This window comes from Salmo trutta, chromosome 11, assembly GCF_901001165.1.
Source record: "Salmo trutta chromosome 11, fSalTru1.1, whole genome shotgun sequence".
Taxonomy (NCBI): Eukaryota; Metazoa; Chordata; class Actinopteri; order Salmoniformes; family Salmonidae; genus Salmo; species Salmo trutta.
In genome coordinates this window covers 4,204,990-4,230,156 of record NC_042967.1, presented here as the reverse complement: position 1 = coordinate 4,230,156, position 25,167 = coordinate 4,204,990, and the positions used below count along the sequence as shown (strand labels likewise).

Genomic DNA, 25,167 nt, shown 5'->3' with positions numbered 1-25,167 from the left:
TATCCGAAGGGTGACGCGCCGGCGCATTTCGTGACAAAAAAATTAAAAATATTCCATTACCGTACTTCGAAGCATGTCAAACGCTGTTTAAAATCAATTTTTATGCGATTTTTCTCCTAAAATAGCGATAATATTCCGACCGGGTGACGTTGTTTTCGTTCAAAGACTGAAAATGTAAAATGGACTCTTCACGTGCACGCGCGCACCTGTTTCATTGTTCTCAGATCGACCACTATCCAAATGCGCTACTGTTTTTCAGCCAGGAACTGCAGAGCCATCATTCAACGTTCTGGCACCTTCTGAGAGCCTATGGGAGTCTTAGAAAATGTCACGTTACAGCAGAGATCCTCTGTTTTCGATAAAGAGGCTATAGAAGGCCAAGAAATGGTCAGAGAGGGCACTTCCTGTTTAGAATCTTCTCAGGTTTTGGCCTGCCATATGAGTTATGTTATACTCACAGACACCATTCAAACAGTTTTAGAAACTTTAGAGTGTTTTATATCCAAATCAAACAATTATATGTATATTCTAGTTTCTGGGCAGGAGTAATAACCAGATTAAATCGGGTACGTTTTTTATCCGGCCGTGAAAATACTGCCCCCTATCCTAAACAAGTTAACCCCCTCAAGGCAATGTCTCCACGCCTTCAAGGCCTTGACGACAGCCTACAGCTCCCGGTCCCCCACGTCATAGTTTCGCTCCGCCGGGCTGAGCTTCTTCGAAAAGAAGGCACAGGGGCTGAGCTTTGGTGGCGTACCTGAGCGCTGAGAGAGCACGGCCCCTATCCCAGCCTCGGACGCGTCCACCTCCACTATGAACGCCAAAGAGGGATCCGGATGAGCCAGCACGGGAGCCGAGGTAAACAGAGCCCTCAGGTGACCAAAAGCCCTGTCCGCCTCAGCCGACCACTGCAAACGTACCGGGCCCCCCCTTCAGCAGTGAGGTAATGGGAGCCGCTACCTGACCAATGCCCCAGATAAACCTCGGGTAGTAGTTGGCAAACCCTAGAAACCGCTGCACTTCCTTTACCGTGGTGGGAGTCGGCCAATTACGCACGGCTGAAATGCGGTCACTCTCCACTCTCTCCCCTGAAGTGGAAATGCGGTACCCTAGGAAGGAGACGGACTGTTGGAAGAACAGACATTTCTCAGCCTTGATGTACAGGTCATGCTCCAACAGTTGACCAAGCACCCTGCGCACCAGGGACACATGCTCGGCGCATGTAGCGGAGTATATCAGGATGTCATCAATATACACCACTACACCCTGCCCGTGCAGGTTCCTGAAAATCTTGTCTACAAAGGCCTGGAAGACTGATGGAGCATTCATCAACCAGTACGGCATGACGAGGTACTCATAGTGCCCGGAGGTGGTACTGAAAGCAGTCTTCCACTCGTCCCCCTCCCGGATACGCACCAGGTTGTAAGCGCTCCTGAGATCCAATTTGGTGAAGAAGCGTGCCCTGTGCATAGACTCGATCGCACTGGCTATGAGAGGTAGCGGGTAACTGTACCTAACAGTGATCTGGTTGATACCTCGAAAGTCAATACACGGGCGCAGACCTCCATCCTTATCAAGATGGGCTGACCCGGTTCTTCTGATTGTTTGTGTGACCTCAGCCTCACGTTGAAAGTCAAACGCGGCATCAGCAAAGAGACCTGCTCCAACTCTGTCATCAGTTAGACAGCCAGGATCATTAAAAACGGAAAGGGTGCTTATTAATGTAGAAAGAGCATATTCTACATTGTCACCTCACTCAAAATGTCCTATTTTTTGGCCGTCTAAAACCATGATTTGGTCAAACAGTAAAGTGCAATATCCTCATGATTCCTGTAATGAAAGTGTCTGCCCTGCCCATGTGCCTGTGCCCTCGCTGGGGCCTGCTGCTATGATGACCGAGCCACTATCCTCTTCCCCTATGCGCTCAAGAGAAAAACGAGTTCTGATCATACAACATTTAAAAATGGAATTGCAGGAAATTCTGGAGTCCTATTTTGACATTAAAATATAGCAACTTTTGAGTAATTGTCAACCCAAAATGCATCACAAATTCAATCACTGAATTAAGTTGCACATCAAAATATCTTGAATCATGCATTCCTGCTTGGATGTGTTAGATGTAAACGTATTTCTTGAATCAGTAGTCTATTTATTATAGTTCGTAATAAAGGACTATGAATGACTTTATAAGATGATTCCAAATCATGGGCTGGTGCCACCAACTGTAAAAGTTAGTGTCACCAGTGAGAAATGTTAGACTGGAGCCCTGTAATAATAATTAAAAATTAAGGTCAATGAGGTCTCAGGCCAATTTGTAATATTATGTGTGTAAATCTGTGACAGTACGGACCTTCCAGCAGGACAATAACCCCAAGCACACATCAAAATCCCCCCCAAAATGGTTAATTGAACACATGGCCATCTAAGTCTCCAGACTTCAACCCCATTGATAACCTGTGGTTGGAATTGAAGAGCAGTGACGGATTTAACATTAGGCAGAACAGGCAATTACCTTATGCCTCACATCATCAAGGGGCCTCGTTCGTGAGCTGGGCATAATTTCTCTGCTTGAGGATACCCCATGTTCCGCTCAAGGCCCCCAACCCTACATATAGTGAGTCAGAGGGCCACTGTTAAGTTTGCTCGGATGCTTTCTCCAGTGAGATAGTATTTGCCACTTGCGAATTGAAGGAAAGTTGGCAGGTGCACAATGCACTGTTCGAATGCTGGAATTTTTGGGATGAACGTGAAGGGATTTGTTTGCAACTCAGATGAAAACATCATGTTTGGTTGTGTTCATGGCACATTCAAATGTAATACATTTTTACAATTAAATGACATGTATTTACTATAAAACCGATTTAAAAAATGTAGGGGGGGGGGGGGCCTCAGACTGGCCTCTGCCTGGGGTCTCCAAATCACTATGTCCGTCCTTGTTGAAGAGGGCAGTCAATAATTGCAGATGAAGGATATCAAGGATCTGAAAATATGATTTATGTAAGAATGGTCTAAGATCCCTCCCAATGTGTTCTTCAATCTCATAAACCATTTTAAAGTTGGCGGTGTGCGCAGTGATGTGGGCTGGTGTGGATAAATTGCCAGGGCTAAATTCTTGTCCCAGTCAGCCCGTGCCCAAGCACATTAAGCGGCTGGAGGCAGTACAGAATCAGCAGCATGTAGTGTGCCACTCCAAAAATGGTTGACATGCCACCAAGTGGCTGTGAAATGTAGAAAGGTGAGTCCTCCATTTAGCATTCCAACAGGTGTGTGCCCTTTGTTGAAAAGCATCATACAGATTTCTCTCTCCCGACCGGTTACCAAAGCCGCATAGTGATAAAGATGGTGGTCAACACTGCAGCCCAGTGGTGCTGTTTGGGAATGAATAAGTAATTTATCTAACACTCCAACAGGTGCATGTCGGCTCTCATGTCAGAAGATTTTAGATTGATTTAGAATAGTTTGTTTTAAGGGAAACCGCTTTTAACATTTCTTTGGAAAATATTGACATTATGTTTTATTTTGACCCAACTGATATGGACCCCGATTCAATTGTTAATTTACTTATTTTTCTAGGAAGATTATTCATAAGATGAAGTGGGCGGAGAACAAACCGCTTTTTAAGTTGTTTAAGGTGGAACTGAAACATTATTTTGAAATGATCAGAAAATGTAAAAAGAAAAATGCAGTACATACCAAACTTTTTGACAAATGTAAATTTTCTTTTGACGTATAATACCCGTCTATATTAAGTTTATGTACTCCTGTCAGTATATTTCAATGTTTTTATTTTTTTGTTATTGTTCATGTTCAATATATAATTAAATAAATACATTTTACGTGAAAGTCCACTTTAAAGATCCAGTGCAGTCAAAACGTGATTTGTACTTTTTTTTAATTATTATTTATTTTTCTTTGTATTGCAACATTAATAACAATATTACACATCAATACAGAGGCATTCCTGTGAATACAATGAAGAAAAAAAAGAATTGAACAACAGGCAAACCTGGTGGGATGGAGTTTGGGCCTGCCTGGTGACGTCACCAGGTGGTAAATTAGTTAATAGACCAATAAGAAAGAGAGTTCCAAACCCCTCTGCCAATAACAGCTAGTTCAGTTTTCCCCTCCCTACTCAGACCACTTCCAGATAGTCCTAGCAACATTTGTGCTTGAGAAATCTCTCTTTGCTAAGAAGCTATTTTTGTTTATTTTTTACCATTTCAAATGAAAACATCACAGTATTTAATTGTTACACAGAAATTATTTGATATTGAGATAAAAACATCTGCATTGGACATTTAAACAAGAAAATCTTACATCACTGGACTGAGAATGACAAATGTCATTAGAGATGAAGCCAGCATAAAGCCTTTATAATTCACTGTATTAAAGTGTAATACACGTTGTATAAATGTTGCCTTTTTCGACTGATAAATTACAAAGACGTATATGAACAATCTGTCAAAAGAAATATATGTACAACAAGCAAATGTATCAAAGAAAAATGTATTTATTGGAATACTGTACTACGAAATTAATGAAAGTGAATGGGCTGAGAATGTGTAGGCCATGAAGTAGCAGTCAGCAGTCAGCCAGTCAGTAGGGCGATTATCTGGAAACTAGCCACTAGGGGCAACAGTGAGCATCTGCCTCTGATTCCAAAGGTTGCAAGTCTGAATCCAGCAATAGAAAGTTGTTTGAGATGTTTGTTTTAAGCCTTTAACCCTTCGGAGTTGATGCCAAAACTTAACCATAACCTTAAAATTCAGAGTTAAACTTAAAAATAAGGGAGAGCCGCACACTCTAGGAGATCAGAGTCACAATAATCACAAGAATGGCTTAAGATCATGTTGAGACCGAAGTTTTCTACTCCGCTAGCCAGCACCTCGCCTTAATAGGGGTGTGTTTCCACTGGGATTATCTGCCTCTACCCCTATTATGGGGGCTGAGTCACTGGCTTACTGGTGTTCTTCCATGCCGTCCCTGGGAGGGGTGCGTCACTTGAGTGGGTTGAGTCACGGACGTGGTCTTCCTGTCTGGGTTGGCGACCCCCCTTGGGCTGTGCCGTGGCGGAGATCTTTGTGGGCTATACTCGGCCTTGTCCCGGGATGGTATGTTGGTGGTTGGAGATATCCCTCCAGTGGTGTGGAGGCTGTGCCTTGGCAAAGTCGGTGGGGTTATATCCTACCTGTTTGGCCCTGTCCGGGGGTTTCATCGGATGGGGCCACAGTGTCTCTCCTGACCCCTCCTGTCTCAGCCCCAGTATTTATGCTGCAGTAGTTTATGTGTCGGGGGGCTAGGGTCAGTCTGTCATATCTGGAGTATTTCTCTTGTCTTTTCCGGTGTCCTGTGTGAATTTAAATATGCTCTCTCTAATTCTCTCTTTTTCTTTCTTTCTTTCTCTCTCTCTGAGGACCTGAGCCCTAGGACCATGCCTCAGGACTACCTGGCTTGATGACTCCTTGCTGTTCCCAGTTCACCTGGCCGTGCTGCTGCTCCAGTTCCAACTGTTCTGCCTGCAGCTATGGAACCATGACCTGTTCACCGGACGTGCTACCTGTCCCAGAACTGTTGTCCCAGACCTGCTGGAACCCTGACCTATTCACCGGACGTGCTACCTGTCCCAGACCTGCTGTTTTCAACTCTCTAGAGACAGCAGGAGCGGTAGAGATACTCTCAAAGATCGGCTATGAAAAAGCCAACTGACACTTACTCTTGTGTTACTGACTTGTTGCACCCTCGACAACTACTATGATTATTATTATTTGACAATGCTGGTCATTTATGAACATTTGAACATCTAGGCCATGTGCTGTTATAATCTCCACCCGGCACAGCCAGAAGAGGACTGGCCAACCCTCATAGCCTGGTTCCTCTAGGTTTCTTCATAGGTTCCCGCCTTTCTAGGGAGTTTTTCCTAGCCACCGTGCTTCTACACCTGCATTGCTTGCTGTTTGGGGTTTTAGGCTGGGTTTCTGTACAGCACTTTGTGATATCAGCTGATGTAAGAAGGGCTATATAAATACATTTGATTTGATTTGTTTATTTTTCTTCTAGAATGCCTAAACTTAACCTTTGAAGTTGTATGTTTGAGAAACATGAATGAACGTCTAATTCTGACCCAAGACTGTGAAAGATTGTTGGTAGTGGCTTCCGGACAGCGCCCCCTGTCTGCTACCCAGTTATTTTAGAACAGTCACTCCACTTAAGGATACACAGCCATCTAGTGGCGAAAAAAACTTGAAAAACATAAAATAACAAAACATTGTATCATTTACAAAGAAAGGACTGGATAACACAATGTACTCTTACATTCACTGTACTTTGTGTTAGACGTTACATTCAAAATAAAATCAGATAAAACAACATGTATGATGTTTGCACTCGGCCTACATTTCCCATGACGAGGAAGGCTGTCTGTGCGCGCGGACTCAGTGCACAGCTCCTGCGCGCCCGTTTTCACAGATCTGTAAACACTCGGGATGGAACCAACACGTGCTATGTGGTCTGAACATATAGGTTTTTTGGGGGGGATGATGCTGCGAACGTGTGCAACTGCTGAACAATATGTTGCTTATGCATTTAACCTTGGTTTTATTTTGGCTTAAAGGAGACGCAACAAAGTGGTAACGCGACATGGCCCGTGCAAATAGTTAGGTTTACTATAGCTTTAAGAATGCAAAATAGTGTCTGGTTCTTTAAAAATGGATATTGGTTTATTATTATAGTAAGAATTAAGAAAGTTTAAAAAAAATTATTGATCAATAAATGAATGCTTATAATTTGCGGACAAGGCCCGAATTCTGTGAATTATGTCACAGTCGGATTACGGCCTTTAGTTAACAATCCAAGCGTTTGATCGATGTTGTATCAAATGTAATCATTTTTTCCCCTGTCAGTACAGTATCAGAGAAAGTAATAAATACGATCCGGGACAAAAGGGTAGGAACCAGGAACACGCGGTGATGGAGCCGCAAATCGGCGATAACAATAAAAGGGAAGAGCCCGAAGACGACAAGGCCACGGCCCAATCCCCGGCCTCGAGTGCAGCGGTCACCCCGCGCAGGACTTCGAGAGGCCGAGGAGTCGGCCGGAAGAAGGGGGTTTCTCCTTCACCGTGTACAAATGGATCAACACCAGGCACTCCGAGTTCTGGACGAGTGTTACGAGACCGGTCTACACGAACGGTACCAGCTTGGTTGCAGAGCGAGAAGAGTGACGACGCAGAAGAATCGAGCCCTGACAAAGCCGTAAACCGCCGGAGGAAGGCTGCTTGTCCACGACCCAGGAAAAATGCCTCCTCCGCAGCTTCAACAGAGAGTACAGAAGAGGTCGGGAATGACGACAGTAGTCAAGCTCATGAGTACGTTCGTATACGCCTTTAGTACACCATACATTGCAATATAGCCGTGTCCTCTGCAATACACGTAACATCTTTAAATGCCTGTGAAATTGTTAGCCAGCCAAGTTTGCTTGTCAACGTTTTAATGCCATAAAACCGGTTGCATGCATTGCTGCTAATTGTATTCTCTGAAATGTACGTATTCCAGCACAGTTCCTTTTATAAAAGGGAGGAGGAATGGGGAGGGGTGATACCTGGTTTTAATGTCTAATGTACCCGTTTTCTCCTCATTCCTGGTGCTAGCGGTTTTGTCAAATTGTGACCTGTATGTAGCAGTCTTGAATGACATCAACTCATGATGATGTCACATTGTACATAGCTAGATTAACAGTTAGCCGAGAAGTTCACTATTTTGATAACTATCTTTCTCTGCAGCTCAGGGGACCCAAAGAAACCCACTGTTCAAGGTAGGTGACCACCCTCATACATTGCTTGATAAACTAGACAGACATGTGTCTACAGTAACAAACTAATAAGACTTGTTGCAATATTCTAATTCAAGGTGTTTATGATGGCACTCACTTTGCCCCTTCCAGCCCCCCCTCACTCACAGAATGCTCAGGCGCGTGCCAAGGCCCCTTCTGCCCGGGGTGCCAGGGGGTCCGCCAAACCTGTGTGCAAGAGTGAGCCTGGCACCGACACCCCAACCGGTAGGCACACCAACCAGCTAAATTGTGTTTGGCATTAAACTGTGTGGGCTAACAAGGTCTTGGGTTGCATGGACACCTGGGGTTCGATTTCTGGTCGGTTACCTCTATCCTGTGGGGGGGTTGGGCCCGTTCCGAGACAGAGAGGAATGTGTCATCCTGAAAAGCCCAATTAAATTGTAATTGTTGTATTGGCATTGTGATTTATTTTTCCAGTGGAGGTGGAGGCAAAGGTAGTCGAAAAGAAGACAGTTGGGATGTGAGTATACACACACATTCTTACTCATCTCATGGCTGTGTGTGTGTGTGTGTGTGAGAGAGAGAGAGAGAGAGAGAGAGAGAGGGGGGCTTGGGTCTGTCTCTCTGTGCTGCTGTAGTAACACTGACTCCTTTCGCCTCAGTGAGAAAAAAGAGGAGAATGAGGAAGATGTTCTCTTGGGAGGAGAAGATGAGCCTCCTTTCCAAGATTACCCGAAAGACCTCAGCTTCCAGCCACAGTCACAGAGGTAACGTTGGCGAGACAGCAGTGTTTGTTGATCAGAATAGGCAATAATCAATGGTCCACATAAATGTTTAGCTAGTGGAGGTGTGGTAGGATCATTGCGTGTGTGTATGTAAGGCTATGAGTTTGAGCACTGTGGTTGTTACAGTGGGGAGGAGGTAATCAGCAGTGATGATGACATTCCCTTCAGAGATGACCTCAACGACCAGAGCTACAACCCAGAGGCTGAGACTACTAGGTGTGTGTGTTTATGTGTCTGTCATAATGCATTCCATTTGTGAGTGTGTGTTTGTCAGCTCCAATGTGTTATTCCCTTTGTGTGAATGGGTGTGTATGCATGCATATAAATGGTTGTTTTACCCATGTGACCTGTCTGTTGACCTTCTAAATGGATCCTCCGTCTCTCAGGGATGTCCCCAAACCACGGCGCAAACCCCCTCCGAGACAGAAAGAGAAGGAGCCAGGAATCAAGATAGAGGGCACAGATGTGAAGCTGGAGAATGAGTTCGGAGAGGGGGATGTGCCCAGAAAGTAAGCCCCCCCCCCCCATTCTCCAACCTTCTCCCAAAGTGTGTACTTTCACTCTCCCCATCATGTATTTTAAAGCATTGGAAGTGGCTGCTGTTTCCACCATTGTTAAATCCATAACACAGTGTGTGCAATTGCAGACTTTAAAGGAAGGGTGTGCAAGGGCTAACTTCTTTCACGTTAATGGACATTTTAATTGGATCTGGCATTGGTTTGGTCTCTTTAACTCCTTGCTTGAATAGAGTTCTCCAACTTCTTTTATTCTCTCCATTTCCCTCAGGAGAGGCAGGCGAAGGAAAGATGACAAAAGTCCCCGGCTCCCAAAAAGAAGGTAAAGTTGACATTGCTGTTCAACTGCAACAATACTCTATATATCAGTCAACTAACAAAACATCAGTGAAATCATATGTATAAAAGCCAAACCCTCACCTGACATACATGATGATTGACACACATGATTGACAGTTCTGTCATGTCCCGCCCCCACAGGAAGAAGCCCCCGGTGCAGTACGTGCGTTGTGAGATGGAGGGGTGTGGCACAGTCCTGGCTCACCCTCGCTACCTGCAGGTCTGCCATAGCAACTGTAGTGGTCGCCATGGCTACGATTAAGCACCCAAGCTATCATAAGATTGAGTTGTGCACGAACAGGGTTGGGGTCGATTTCAATTCAGAATTTCTTCAATGCATGCAATTGAATTTCAATTTCACTTCCTGAATTGAGTGTTGAAATGGAATTGACCCCAACACTGGTGAATAATATTTTGCTTTTTTCCCCCCATCCTTCATCTCTCTGACTCTCTTTTTCCTGTAATTCCCAGCACCATATTAAGTACCAGCACCTGTTGAAGAAGAAGTTTGTATGTCCTCACCCATCCTGTGGAAGACTCTTCAGGCTGCAGAAACAGCTACTTCGCCATGCCAAGCACCACACAGGTAAACACACACGGAGAGATCCACAGACACCCACACTGAATACTATATCTAACTATCCTCACTTAACATTTACACAAAGGTACAATCAGCGCTTGACCTGTCATTGTTTTCTGTGTTGAGCTACTGCTAACTCACTCTGTTCCCTCTCTCAGACCAGAGGGACTACATCTGCGAGTTCTGCGCCCGCGCCTTCAAGAGCTCCCACAACCTGGCCGTGCACCGCATGATCCACACTGGAGAGAAACCACTGCAGTGAGTTTCCATCTCCAACCTCATTTACTTGTTTGCCTGGTTGTTCATTAATTCCATTTATTTACAGTTGAAGTCCTAAGTTTACATACACCTTAGCCAAATAAAAGTAGTGGTTTATTTCAGGTTATTTCTTTCATCACATTCCCGGTGGGTCAGAAGTTTACATGTACTCAATTAGTATTTAACTTGGGTCAAACGTTTCGGGTAGCTTCCCACAATAAGTTGGGTGAATTTCGGACCGTTCCTCCTGACAGAGCTGGTGTAACTAAGTCAGGTTTGTAGGCCTCCTTGCTACACATGCTTTTTCAGTTCTGCCCACAAATGTTCTATAGGATTGAGGTCAGGGCTTTGTGATGGACACTCCAATACCTGGACTTTGTTGTCCTTAAGCCATTTTGCCACAACTTTGGAAGTATGCTTTGGGTCATTGTCCATTTGGAAGACCCATTTGCGACCAAGCTTTAACTTCCTGACTGATGTCTTGATGTTGCTTCAATATATCCACATAGTTTTCCTTCCTCATGAAGCCATCTATTTTGTGAAGAACATGATGCTGCCACCCCCGTTCTTCACGGTTGGGATAGTGTACGTCGGCTTGCAAGCCTCCCCCTTTTTCCTCCAAACATAACGATGGTCATTATGGCCAAACAGTTCTATTTTTGTTTCATCAGACTAGAGGACATTTCTCCAAAAAGTACAATATGAGTTTGAAGGTAGGCCTTGAAATACATCCACAGGTACACCTTCAATTGACTCAAATGATGTCAATTAGCCTATCAGATGCTTCTAAAGCCATGATATCATTTTCTGGAATATTCCAAGCTGTTTAAAGGCACAGTCAGCTTAGTGTATGTAAACTTCTGACTCACTGGAATTGTGATACAGTGAAATACTCCGTCTGTAAACAATTGTTGGAAAAATTACTTGTCATGCACAAAGTAGATGTCCTAACTGACTTGCTATAATTTGTTAACAAGAAATTTGTGAAGTGGTTGAAAAATTAGTTTTAACGACTCCAACCTAAGTATGTACATTTCTGACTTCAACTGTAAATGTTACACCTGTCTGTACCTGCACCTCATCTGACCCCCTGAATGTACCCCCCCCTTTCTCTCTTACATTCTACTTCACTCTCCCTCTTTCTCTCCCTCACTTCCTGTAGATGTGAGATCTGCGGCTTCACCTGCCGCCAGAAGGCCTCCCTCAATTGGCACATGAAGAAGCATGACGCTGATGCCACCTACCAGTTCTCCTGCTCCATCTGTAACAAGAAGTTTGAGAAGAAGGACAGTGTGGTGGCCCACAAGGCCAAGAGCCACCCAGAGGTGCTCATCGCCGAGGCCCTGGCGGCCAACGCAGGGGCCCTCATCACTACCCCCGCCTCCCTGCTGGAGGCCTCGGGAATGGGTTCTGTCGGGAACCAGGGGGAGCTGGTACGACTGGAGCCTGCCCAGCAGATGACTCAAGTGGGGCAACAGGTGGCTCCGCTGGGGCAGGTGACCCAAGTGGGCGAACAAGTGACCCACATGGGGCAACAGGTAGCTCAGATGGGTCAGGTGAGCCACCAGGTGGTAGTAGTGAGTCAGGACCAGGGCCTCCATGCCATGCAGATGCCCCTAACCATTGCCCTGTCTCCCATCGACCCCCCGTCGCCCTCCGACACCCAGCAGCAACCCCACCACACCCTCCAGCTCCAGATGCCCCTTCATTTTGTTCAGCAGGTGGCGGCCGCTTCCCCGCAGCATCAGCAGCAGCAGCAGGCCCAGATCCAGCAACTGTCCCTTCATTCCAGCTCGGTGGTGACCCAGCAACATCAGCCCCACCAGCTCCAGCAAATGACCCTGCAGTCTTATCAGCAGCAGCAGAATCAGCAGCCACAGATTCTTCACATGACCTTCCAGACCGTCGACGGGTCGCAGAACCATCTCCAGCAGATCCCCCTGTTAGCCACTCCCCAGCAACTCCAAACCCTCCAGAGTAGCTCCCATATTTCTACCGCCAACCTCCCTCTCATGGCCCAGGTCCAACCCCAAACTCAGGACATTCAGCTTCAGGACCCAACCACTGTGGGTTGTAGCGAAAGCTACACTCTGGACGATTCTGTTCTCTCTGCCTCCTCTCCTTCCGCTAACACCCTTCAACAGTGTGAGACTGTAGGGGAGGGAGAGGTAGTTTGGGAAGGGGGCGGAGAGGGAGACGGAGTAGAAGAGGAGGATGTCTTGACTGATGCCACAGAAGTACACATGCAACATGTACTTATCTAGACTAGTCTGTGTGGGTATGGGTGGGGGACTAGCCTGGAAATTGAAACTGAATTCAGCTGTTTCGCATTACTATCACTAATTAGGAAAGTGAAACATAACATGATTCAGTCTGGATTGAGGTTAGGAGAAACTGGGAACGATGTGGAAAGGCAGTAATTAAGGGAGAGGTCTAGCTATGTCCCTCTCCTAATGTATTGTGGCATAATTTGAAATATATAGGATCACAGAAATATGTATTTATAGTCACTTTTGGTAGCTTTTTAGATCTACCCGCATCAGGGCAGTTGTGTGTGAGTTGTTGCCTTTTGTACATAAAGTGATGTAGCCATCTATACCCATCAACTGGCCTTCTGTGTTTGTGTTAGATTTGTGTTATCAGATGAGGCTGGTGGGAGGAGCTATAGGAGGATGGGCTCATTGTAATGGCTGAAATGGAACTGAGTCAAACACGTTGTTCCCATATTCCATTCCAGCCATTACAATGAGCCCCTCCTCCCACCATCTTCCTCTGGTTCTCATGATACCAGTATCACAATACTACAGTCATGAATTTTCCATGGAAAACAAAAGACAGATACAAAAAACAGCCTTATGCACTAACATTAGGGCCTAGATTCTATCAGATCCGCGTTAGCCAACACCCTTATAGCGGTGTTGGAACTGCGTTATAGCTGCCCAATCCACAAGCGGTTTACAGCATTATACCTGGAGTTGACATTGGCTGCACGGAGTCACGTCGAAAGAAATCCCCGTGCAGCCTTGTTTACAAGTTCGAACACTGGAACGTGAGGTCTAGCCTGAACCATGATCAGGTTGATAGAAATTCTCATTTTGTTGAATGATTTTCAATCGGAGTCTCATTGTTTCTATATAGCCTACACTCTCATTCTGAACATCTAATGCAAGTGGGACGGGTGCGTCTTTGTGACAATGACCCCGCGAGCAGCTGCTCACTGATTTGACAGCTCTAACGCAGTTACACCATCGAAACACCAGCTAAGCGGGTGTCGGCTATCACTTGATCTGATTGAATCAAGCCCGTAGATCAGGCAAAAGATGGCCAGTTTATGGCAATGTTAGAGGTCATCGAAATAACATTCAAAGTAAATGCTGCATATGTCGGCTCAATCGGAAATTACTTTCGGATCTTCCACGGTCTACACCTGATTGAATCCTGGCTTTATTCATCCACAGTAATCCAACTAAATATTCAAGTTATTGCAAAAACATTACATTTTTCAGACATAGATCCTTCTACATATTACATTATCTTACAAATGGTCAATATAAAAGGGAAATTATTAAGTTGATATTTTATAGTATAACAGCAGCACAACATGTAGAGGAATGTTCATGTGTGTCTGCCCTCTTGTGGCCACATTGTGTATGGCATGTATAACATTTCAGGAAGGCCTGCCTCCTTGCTTCAGCAAGGAATTGGGTCAAGTACATAGTAAGTTATTTGAATCTCAGTTTTGTGTCCGGCGTCTACCAGTGGTCCACAAGAAAATAACTCACCCTGTGGGACCCCAAGATAAGGTTTAAAGGACACTAAGCTACATCTTCTCATAGGTCAGTTCGTGTCCACAGGTGTTACAGACCTTCCCGTAGAGATCCTCCTCTTCATCCACTAGTTCCTCAGGGCCGTGCTGGTGAGCACTGATGTCCTTTGTCCACATGCTGCTCCTCACTGCACGACACAGCTATGTTCACAACAGAGTAAATAACAATCCAATCCATTTAATATGTACAGTAAGATGAATAAACACAAGTGATACCTGGCAAGCTCAGTGAGCAGGTGCTTTTAAATCAATAAAGAAACAAAAACTGCATCACCCGCTACCCACAATCCACTGGAGGTGGTACGTTTGATCTATATTAGGTAACTTATGAGTGGCCGTGTGTCCGAGTGAGGATCAGAACAGTCGTTCTGTTGTCTGTAAAGCCTATTGTCTGTCCCAATGTTTATTCAACAACAAAAAATCCCACAAAAAAGGTGTTACTGACCTTTGACCTTTTTGTTGAAGCGCTTCTGCACCTCCCTGTTCTCTCCGGACTCCTTAGCCTCCTCGGAGCACCACACCTCTAAGGAGCATTTCTGCTCTCTAGCCAACTGCTTGTGGAATTGTCAGACCAAGACATGGCACCCAGGCTAACTCAACACCGTCTACACTACTAGTACATTTACATTTGATATTTTAGTCATTTAGCAGACGCTCTTATCAAGAGCAACTTACAATCAATGCAGAGAGTGCTAGGAGTCAGTCAGCCAAGGTGCCCTAGTAAAAAATAAAAACCGGAGCTTCTTAACAGTCATTCAGATAGTGGCTGGTTGTCACTGTGTCGTAAACCATTGAATCATGGCCATTGTTTCAGGTAGCTAGGCTATAGAAAGAAACTGACTCCACTCGGTCACTGGAATTTGCTGTGGCATGAATCAGTACACATGAACCAGTGGATCTTTTTCTGTTCCACATCTGACATCTTCGACAGATAAGACAGCATAGCAGCTAGAGAGATGACCTCTGATAGACGCTGACCTAACGCAACAGATATGACCCCGCTGCCTCCTGCAATGTTTGATGAGTTATAAAATGTACATACCTGGTTGATGCGCACCTTAGCTCCCCTTTGCTCCTCCTGTCCCTCTCCAATCAATGAAGAACCCTCCTCCAAAGTCGACTGTTTTTTGAGACTTTAGCCGAGGTGCCACCCCGCTCTCTTGCCAATGGTCTACTAGCCAGTCGGGGCTTGCCTCAGCATCAGAGTCCGCTGTCTGTTCCGCTCGATCTTGGCCTTCATTGCAGTTTTTGGCTTTAGACTCCAAAAGAGAAGCGTCATTCACCGGTGTGTAGAAGCTCCAATAGATCCATCCCAAAAAGCAGGAGCTAAGTGTGTGTGCTTACACTGTGACTGATGCCGGAGTGTGTTGAAACTGATCCAAAAAAGTAACCCTGTGCTGCCTCTTCTTTCAATCTTTCTCTAATCAAAGCAAAGCTGTTTCAACCGCTAAACTCGATCCATAACTTTATTCGTATCGCCAGTTCCTATGCCCATTCATCATTAAGTGATCACAAACACAAGTTACAAACATTTAAAGCATTTATTTAACAATGACAAATTGTAGCTTATATTTCCAATGGACAGTTTCTTACAGAAAGGAATACGTTTTCAATGAAACTACAAAAACGTTTCATGTAGAAACTACCAATCTGAAGTATATGTACTGGACTGAACAGAAATTTGGAAGTGTGCTATAGGTATCCTATAGAATACTCTCTGGCTGTGGTCTGATTATCTTCTCTTCTAACAGAAGTTTGCACTCACTCCATTACATTAATGTAATCATGGGTAGGGAGAAGTTTAAACCCTATTTTACACCAGTCCATTCCTTTTACATCCATGAGGGGGAGTAAATGAGTGCAGAATAAAGGTACAAAATTGGAACATATTCCCATTTTCTCTGTCACACACTAAAACGATGTGAGGGCGCGCACACACACACACACACACACACACACACACACACACACACACGCACGCACGCACGCACACACGCACACGCACACGCACACAGTGTATTGCTGCTGACAGTATCCCTGTGCAAGTCACTCAGTTCAAATTGACCTGTTCTCTCTTCCTCTGCATTGCATAATTCTTCATTGACCTTTTAGGAGGCACTAGGGTGTTACTCAGCCCTACTCTCCTCTTCCTAGACTGCTGACCCTCCTCTTCAGGGTCTCCTCCCTGGTTGTGGTGAAAGTTCTGGCGACCCGTGTATGAAAAGCCCCCCGCGTTGGGGTCAGCTTGGTCCGATCCGGGATCGTCACCCGCAGGGGGGTCATACTCATTGGGAATGATGGAGCTCTGGAGGTCGCTGTCATGGGCAAACTTGCATTTGATCCCGAACCTGCAGCGTCCGTCCTTCCTGTACGCCACGCACATCCTCTTGCCTCCTATCTGGGAGGGCCGGGCCAGCAGAGTGAGAGGGACGTGCTTCTGCAAGACGTTGAGCTTCTGGTCGGCTTGCGCCTTAAAGGGGTTGGCGAATACGCCACTCTTGGATGAGGCCCCGAGGGTTGGAGGGGGGAGTTTGTGGGAGAGGAAACTAGAGGATGCGGGGAGGAGAGGGGTCCAGGACTCAGAGGGGAGTGCCATACAGGCAGGAGGAGGGCATTTAGGTTTTAGTTGAGATACGGGGTCCCCCTCTTCCTCTGGGTTGAAGTCACAGTCTGACTCGCTGGAGGCTGACCCGGACTCTAGGAGGAAATTGCGGCTCTTCTTCTGGGTCTCTCCATCCACCTTGCTCTCAGTCCTTCAAATAAACAACATGTAGAAATGATCTGGTATACTAGCTGTAGTGTAAAGATCTTAGCCGAGAATTAACAAAGGATTCAAATATTTTAGCGGTTAACTGTATGGATAAAAGGCAACCTTGTGCTGCCCTCTTCATTGACCTGTCAAAGGCTTTCCATATTTTTGATCACTCACTGCTAATCCAGAGGCTTTCCTCAAAATGGTCTAGACCAGGCTGCATGTAACTGGTTTAAAAATAACTTGACAGAGAAAACTCAATGTGTATCTACTTAACGGTGTTAAATCAGGTTTCCCGGATATTAAAGAAGGTGTCCCGCAGTCGTCGATTTTTGGTCCTGTACTTTATACTCTTTACATTCAATTACAACCTGCACGTAATATGCCAATGATAGTGTTGTGTATTCTATTGTCCCCACGGTTGACCAGGCTCTGTCTGAACTACAGTCTACCTTAATTGTATTACAGAAAAACTTGATTGACCTGAAATGAGTAATGAACGCAGGTAAAACTAAACTACCCTAGAGCGCATAGAAATAACTCTGATGATTTAAGCATATGTACTTTGGATGGTGTCCATATCGATCGTGTCCCTGCTTACAAATATCTGGTGCATCTGGATAGATGAGAAGCTGTCTTTTAAAAAGCATATCGACAAATGAGTTCAGCTGCGGAGAATAAAAATGGGCTTCTTCTATAGAAATGGATGCTGTTCCTATCGGTTCTAGACTATGGCGACATAATCTAGAGGAACACAGCTGCCACTTCATTAATGCCGTTAGATGCAGCTTATCACAGCGCACTGCGCTTTATTACGGCAGACAATTTTAGGACTCATCACTGCATCCTCAACCAGAAAGTTGGTTGGCTCTCGTTCGATGTCACGTAGGTTGATACGTCGCTATGTTTTCGCTTATAAAAGCTCTTTTACAAAAAGTCCCAATGTACGTAACATCTTTACTAAACTTTAGACATACGAGTTACCACACCTGGTCTCAGGGATGGCTAACCCTGGAAATTCCTTTGGTCTCTACTGAGTTATGGAAATCAGCTTTTAGTTTTCTTGCATCTTATTTGTGGAAGAATCTTCTAAATGTTCTTAAAATAATGTTTTGGTGCCTCTAGGGCAACTCAGAAAACTGTTTGAGGATCTTATTACTGATGACCGTGTTTTTCTTTCTGCTTGCATTTTGTATTTATATTTTGACGCGTGTATTTTCTGTAATGTATGCAATTCGAGAAAAAGAGATCTTGGTCTCAATATGACTCCCTGATAAAATAAAATGTTAAATTAAATAAAACTGACTGATATTATCTCATAGAACAAAAACATATAAAATCTCCTAAACCTGTGTTAACCTCAGACCTTATTTTCTGCATTTATCCACAAACCCTATTCTTTCCCCATAGGAATGGCTGAACGAAATCGAGGTAAAGTTGGTTTTATATTCACACATTGAACAGACATTCAACAGACATTCGCCAAAAGCCATTTAAAATGGTAAAAATCAATAACTAATTAACCGTTTGTCACAGAAACATCAAACTAGATATGGTTTATTCTATAAATGTCTAGCATACTTTTACAACTTTTCTTTTGAGTAAACATTCCAGTTTTGATTTCATAGAAATACATAAAATCTATAAGATGCCATTTAAAGCAATATAAATCAATAACTAATTCACCGTTTGTCACAGAAACATCAAACTACGCATGATTTATTCTATAAATATCTAGCATACTTTTACAACTTTTGTTTTAAGTAAAAATTCAGTCTAGAGGGCATGTGGTCAAAGTTCTAACGAGTCTGTTATACCCTATTAGAAGGGGCCTGGCATAAAATTCTGCATCTTCAGTCATATTAAATTAGATTACAGGAAAAAACTACAGGATGAAGGGGTCAGGTCTGACTAACAAAGAAGACATGTGGATGGATCAAGAGGACCAAGACAACCAAGGGGATCAACATGGGCATTCCACAGTGGAGTTAAGGAAAACTAAGAGTGAGCCATAACATACTCCACCGTTCAAAAGTTTAAGGTCACTTAGAAATGTCCTTGTTTTTGAAAGAAAAGCACATTTCTTGTACATTTAAATAACATAAAATTGATCAGAATTACAGTGTTAATGTTGTAAATGACTATTGTAGCTGGAAACGGCAGATTTTTTATGGAATATCTACACAGGCATACAGAGGTGCATTATCAGCAACAATCACTCCTATGTTCCAATGGCAAGTTGTTAGCTAATCCAAGTTTATCATTTTGAAATGCTAATTGATCATTAGAAAACTCTTGTCATTATGTTAGCACGGCTGAAAACTGTTGTACTGATTAAAGAAGAAATAATACTGGCCTTCTTTAGACTAGTTGAGTATCTGGAGCATCAGCATTTGTGGGTTCGATTACAGGCTCAAAATGGCCAGAAACAAAGAACTTTGTTCTGAAATTCATCAGTCTATTCTTGTTCTGAGAACTGAAGGCTATTCCGTGCGTGAAATTGGCAAGAAACTGAAGATCTCGTACAACGCTGTGTACTACTCCCTTCACAGAACAGCGCAAACTGGCTCTAACCAGAATAGAAAGAGGAGTGGGAGGCCCCGGTACACAAATGGGCAAGAGGACAAGTACATTTGTGTGTCTAGTTTGAGAAAAAGACACCTCACAAGTCCTCAACTGGCAGCTTCATTAAATAGACCATGCTGGCCTTCTAGGCAGAGTTACAAAGAAAAAGCCATATCTCAGACTGGCCAATAAAAGTAAAAGATTAAGATGGGCAAAAGAACACAGCAACTGGACAGAGACATGGCTTTTTCTTTGCAACTCTGCCTAGTAGGCCAGCATCCCGGAGTCGCCTCTTCACTGTTGACGTTGAGCCTGGTGTTTTGTGTGTATTATTTAATGAAGCTGCCCTCTATCAAATCAAAACTGGAATTTTTCATTAAAAAAAGATTGTAAAGTATGCTAGACATTTATAGAATAAATCATACCTAGTTTGATGTTTGTGACAAACGGTGAATTCGTTATTGATTTATACAGCTTTAAATTGCATTTCATAGATTATGTATTTCTATCAAATCAAAACTGGAATTTGTATTCAAAACCAAGGTTGCAAAAGTATGCTAGACATTTATAGAATACATCATCCAGTTTGATGATTCTGTGACAAACGGTGAATTAGTTAATGATTTTTACATTTGTAAATGGCTTTTGGCGAATTTCTGAATGTCAATGTGTGAATATAAAACCAACTTTACCTCGGTCTGAACGAACCAGAGGTAACTAATTCCCGGGTTTTAGGACTACAACTTGGCGAGCTCTATGGAACACACGTCTATCTTTTCAATGATTCTTCCACAAAGTTTGCTAAATTCTATTCCTGAATTGTAACTTACTTCTTGTTTCCAACATCCCCGTCGCTGTCAGAATCAGAGGACACGCCATAGCCAACGAGATAATTCATGTCAGCTTGCTGCTAGCCTTACGTTAGCTAGCTAGTATCTATATTTTTTCCGTCTCTTCGTCCTTCTTTCGCTTTAATCCAGTCACACAAATTGCGGTCTTCGTCTTATGTTTGATTGAACTAGCAGTTATACTCCGTATGAAGATGTTTGTTGTAGTTCTGTTGTTGGTGTAGCTACAATTTGCTTATCCAAAGGAAAGTGTAAGCGACACAACAACAAAAAAGCACCCCTGGGTCACCGAATTTCGAAAATCTTCAAAATAAAAGTTCCCTGCGTACTACTACTTCTTATTCGATGAGGTTTAACGGCGGTTGGCATCCAGTAAATGTTTCATTACCTCCACCTACTAGACTGGAGTACAACTCCTTTGTACTCTATTTGAAAAAACACACAAAGAAATAACACCACCCTAATCCACTATTTAAATCTATTTAGTCCTACTTCAGGCCAACAACCTGAAAGTAAGGGACACCACCACTTAAGACACCGTGTAACTCTTCTGACGTCTCTGAAGTCTCGCGCACCCAAATAGTCTCGCGCATCCAAATACCTCTCTGCAGCTGCCACCACAACCTCCATTTTCTGCAACGTACATTCCATCCCTGCAGTCCAGTTGATAACCATTGCTATAAAAAAATGTAACCCAATCTTACTGAAAGATATATCACTTGTTGTCCTATCCCTCTTTACTAGTGCAGATCTACTACTCAAACCACTCCTCTCAGGATCCCTTGAACCGACTTCCTCTACTTTCTTCACTGTCTCAGCATATGACAACTTCTGCACTACTCTAAACCAGGAAACCTAAACTTGCCTCTCTCTCACGGGACATTTCTGATCCCCCAGCCCCATTGGCACCCCTACAATTAACACATACCACTACTTTCCCCAATGCTACACATTCCTTTGTCTCATGTCCTTCTGCACACTTCTCACACCTAGGAACCTCCCTCCCATACACTGCTGCCACATGTCCATAAGCTTGACACCTGTAACAACATAATGTATTTGGCACAAAAGCTCGTACAGGATAACTTATATATCCTAAAATCACTTTGTTGGGCAAAGACTGGTTTGGGATGCGTTGGACCGCAGAGTGAAGGAAAAGCAGCCAACAAGTGCTCAGCATATGTGGGAACTGATTCAAGACTGTTGGAAAAGCATTCCAGATGAAGCTGGATGAGAGAATGCCAAGAGTGTACAAAGCTGTCATCAAGGCAAAGGGTTGCTACTTTGAAGAATCTCAAATAAAAATTATATTTTGATTTGTTTAACACTTTTTTGGTTAGTACATGATTCCATATGTGTTATTTCATAATTTTGATGTCTTCACAAATAGTAAAAATAAAGAAAAACCCTTGAATGAGTAGGTGTGTCCAAACTTTTGACTGGTACTGTACACACGCACACTCATCACCACACACACACCCACCCACCACTAAATTGATGTGCACCTTGATCTTGTAAAATCTCATTTGGAGGATCACATTGTATTTATGTGCTTCTTGTTCTTTTGTTAGCCAACAGTTACAGAATTTCTGTTTTGAGAGTATTGATGTTCTGCCTAAGGTATTTAGAATAGCAAGCAATTGGTGTCTTTTAAAATATTTAATGATATCTGTGAATTTAAAAGCACCTTGGATGGCCATAGCTATAAACATGGAAAAGGGAAGTAATGTGCTCGCAATAGTGTTCCATTGAGTGTTAAAATAATGGACTCCATAAAGCAGTATGAGAAGGAAATGGAGGGCATTCTTCACGCACAAAAGAAATATCTGTCTATACAGTACTTGGCATTACATGGAAAGGTTGTGGACATTGTTCTGAAATAGGTGTTTTCTAATCATTGTGGGAATTTCAAAGCTCAGGTAGATGATGATAATGATAATGTATGAGACTTAGTGCTTTTCAAGGACCCAAAGTCACTTTACAATTATAGAAAAAGACAAATAACAAAATAGGAGTCAAAACAAAACATCAGACTATACAAAACATGAATAAAGACAGTGGTGGGCTCAAAGAAGGCAAAGAGTGATGTATGAGTGTATGGGGAGGGTAAGGTTGGGATTTGGATACGAACCCGGTTTAGGGTAAGGGGCAGGATTGGGCTTAGGATACGAACCCGATTGTGTGGGTAAAGTGTAGGTTAAGGGTTTGGTTTTGGTGCGGCTCAGTATGGTGAAGACAGGAGTAGATGGAAGTAGTTGTGGTCCCTATGTGTGTTTGTTCACTTACGCAGTCCTATTTGGAGATAACATCAGTGAATTCAGTCACAATAGTATGAGATTTTGTATGAATTATCAGAAAAAAAGATTCTTGCATTAATGTTATGTAAGAATGTGTATATCAGGTTCATTGAGTATAATGGTGACTCCAGGCACTGAGACTTTTGAACAACTAGAAAATAGCTGCCCATCCTCACCCACAGTCTATCTGCACTGACTATCTGCACTATATGCCACTGAGGGGTCTCTACCCACACACTCACACACCAGCACACCCACCCACCACTAAAGCCTGTATTTATCTTTGATTGATTAGGAATATTTTGAGGAAGCGTTATGGCAGTGTTATTGCTGCGGTGTCTCAAGAGGAACAAACTATAATATTGCAATGTTTTTCTCGTTTTGCAAGCAAATGTATATTTAAGGGATAATGCAAAGCACAGATGTTCGCTTCAGCTAGCCAAGTTCTGGTAGGTGCAAACCGAACCTCGTATTAGGGCTCCTTTATGCTGCTGCCATGTTGATTGTTATTATTATTTATCCTGCTACCAGTCACTTTCTCCTTACCCTTGCCTACGTGTACCTATCTACCTTAACCACGCCAGTGTCCCTGGTACTGACCCTGCATATAGCTTACTTTCTCATCTTTTTCTTGTTTCTTGTGTGTTTCATTTTTTGTTGTTGACTTTATACTATTTGTTATTGAATACTGCATTGTTGGGAAAGAGCGAGCAAGTCAGCATTTCACTGTACTTGTGCACGTGACAATAAAACTTGAAACTAATTTGAAACTTGTGTAATTGTTGATGATCAATTTGATTAATTAACGTCATTGTAATATTTTATGAATAAAGTATACTTTTTTGGACCAAATTTACTTGCATCTCTCTTGACTTTCTGAATAAACATATTGTATGTTGTATTTTTGTCTAAAGTGTCCACCAGAAGGAAGATTGTAAGATATTTGTCTTTTGCATTATACAGTATTTTGGTATGACAATATACTATATGCATCCTATGTCACTGTGCTATATTTGAACCGTATCGTGTCCAGGCACCCCATTTTAGCTGTTCGACCAGCTAAAAGTCCGGCAACACTTCTTATGACATAGCTTTTTGTTCAAACTCACACTATTGAGTGTTTTCCACCCCACTTTAGCTGAGACAGGTAGTAGACAGTCCAATACAGTGTATTGCATAGGAGGCTATGAAGGGGGCAGAGTAAAAAGCTAGCAACAGTCCGTAGGACATAGTACCCTTGCAAAATTAAACATATTTGGTTAGTAGAGACCAAACTGAGTCTTTTGGTGAGACAGGTACTAAACTTTTTCCTCTAAAGTCAAATATGTGTTCCAGTGAATTGCTATTTTCTGTTGCATGGGTAAAATAGTCACACGTTTAGATTTTTCCATGATGTAGTTTTACATTTGAAACATAATTTTAACATTATGCACTATGCAAAGCAGATTTTTTTTTGTATTGATTTCGTATCATACACATAGCGTTTTACTACAGACTTTGATTTTGAAGGCAAAAGCCGAACGTTGTAAGTCTTAATGTTACTGGTGGGACGCTAATGTTGCTGAAACGACGCTAATAAGGAACGTGTCCGTATAGTAACGTTAAGTAGCCTAGGTTATTAGCTGACCTTCAACTGAGGGAATTCAGCAGATTTCTCTGACACATTTTTACAACTCATCCAAACTCTGAAAAATAATTACATGGGCAAATTTTACCAAACATGATAATAATAGGCCTGCATTACTGTAGGCAGCTAATTATTACCTTGGAAGGTCACTGACTCTGCGCTGAATAACGGGGCGTAGTTTTGGCTTAACTGCGTTGGGAAAAAGAAAAGCGTCCATATAAGCCAAAATGGCTTCACTGTTTGTGAAGTGGACACTATGTCACCCGGAGTATCGAAGTGGTATTGCACTTTGGAACATACCTGAATGATGCAAGTCTAGACAAATCTGACATTTTGGAAGGAATAAAACGTCTGACATTTGAGTTAATACATTTAATCCTCAAAAGTTCCCATTGAACTGGTTTAGCGTGATTTTAACTTAAGAATTACACTGAAATAACACACCTCAAGGTGTTATCTTTCACACTCAAGGCCTCAAGACAATATATGTATTTTCTATTTTTGAACCTTTATTTAACTCGGCAAGTCAGTTAAGAACAAATTCTTATTTACAATGACGGCCTATATAAAATCGATTTCACCCTTGGCCTACCAAAACTACATAATCAACTGTTACATTATTAAAAACAATTTATCACCTATAATTTCAAAAATGATTTGTTTCTGGGTGTAGGTTATTAATGCGAACGCATTCTAGATGTTTACAGACTCTGTGCTCTCGTTATTTCTCTAATGCATTGATACAACAGGCTTCCTCTATCCTCGCGATCGACAACAATGTTACTAATCCCGTCCCGGCAGCAGTATAGAACGTTCCGGGAAATGGAAAAGAAAAACGCGCACTCAACGGTTCAGAAATGTTATTTTTTAAGCCTATGCATATTAGCCTATGATAAATCTTGTGAGCCATGAGGCCCTATGCTATGGTTATAAACCCACGTTCCTGTCAATTGACAAGAAATAACTATAGCGCCACACAATAACCAA

General features: G+C 43.0%; 2 protein-coding genes across 5 annotated transcripts; one reads left to right on the top strand and one right to left on the bottom strand.

Annotated features, from left to right (window-relative positions):
• The first annotated feature begins 6,520 nt into the window (after positions 1-6,520).
• Positions 6,521-12,871, top strand: LOC115202114 (E3 ubiquitin-protein ligase ZFP91). 3 transcript variants are annotated; one of them, XM_029766006.1, is made up of 13 exons: positions 6,521-6,652; positions 6,900-7,363; positions 7,778-7,809; positions 7,939-8,052; positions 8,266-8,308; positions 8,451-8,555; positions 8,700-8,789; positions 8,960-9,082; positions 9,360-9,410; positions 9,569-9,647; positions 9,899-10,013; positions 10,166-10,265; positions 11,428-12,871. In XM_029766006.1, exons 2-13 carry the CDS (start codon positions 6,966-6,968, stop codon positions 12,527-12,529), a joined length of 2,352 nt encoding a protein of 783 aa, XP_029621866.1. In that variant the 5' UTR covers positions 6,521-6,652; positions 6,900-6,965; the 3' UTR covers positions 12,530-12,871. The 3 variants fall into 3 exon arrangements, with proteins under 3 accessions (XP_029621866.1, XP_029621867.1, XP_029621868.1); XM_029766007.1 differs by having other exon boundaries at positions 6,530-6,626; XM_029766008.1 differs by lacking the exon at positions 6,521-6,652 and having other exon boundaries at positions 7,326-7,363; positions 7,905-8,052.
• A 2,639-nt stretch (positions 12,872-15,510) lies between these two features.
• On the bottom strand, positions 15,511-24,405 carry LOC115202113 (uncharacterized). 2 transcript variants are annotated; one of them, XM_029766004.1, is made up of 2 exons: positions 24,318-24,405; positions 15,511-16,844 (listed from the first exon to the last, which is right to left on the bottom strand). In XM_029766004.1, exons 1-2 carry the CDS (start codon positions 24,395-24,397, stop codon positions 16,142-16,144), a joined length of 783 nt encoding a protein of 260 aa, XP_029621864.1. In that variant the 5' UTR covers positions 24,398-24,405; the 3' UTR covers positions 15,511-16,141. The 2 variants fall into 2 exon arrangements, with proteins under 2 accessions (XP_029621864.1, XP_029621865.1); XM_029766005.1 differs by lacking the exon at positions 24,318-24,405 and adding an exon at positions 20,239-20,620.
• Positions 24,406-25,167: the final 762 nt, after the last annotated feature.

Coding starts and splice junctions, on each gene's coding strand:
- LOC115202114 (XM_029766006.1), top strand. CDS start 6,966: ATGGAGCCGCAAATCGGCGATAACAATAAAAGGGAAGAGCCCGAAGAC. Junction 7,364..7,777: donor GACAGTAGTCAAGCTCATGA/GTACGTTCGTAT, acceptor CTTTCTCTGCAG/CTCAGGGGACCCAAAGAAAC. Junction 10,266..11,427: donor ACTGGAGAGAAACCACTGCA/GTGAGTTTCCAT, acceptor CACTTCCTGTAG/ATGTGAGATCTGCGGCTTCA.
- LOC115202113 (XM_029766004.1), bottom strand. CDS start 24,397: ATGGACGCTTTTCTTTTTCCCAACGCAGTTAAGCCAAAACTACGCCCC. Junction 16,845..24,317: donor AGAGTCAGTGACCTTCCAAG/GTAATAATTAGC, acceptor GTTTATTTGAAG/GACTGAGAGCAAGGTGGATG.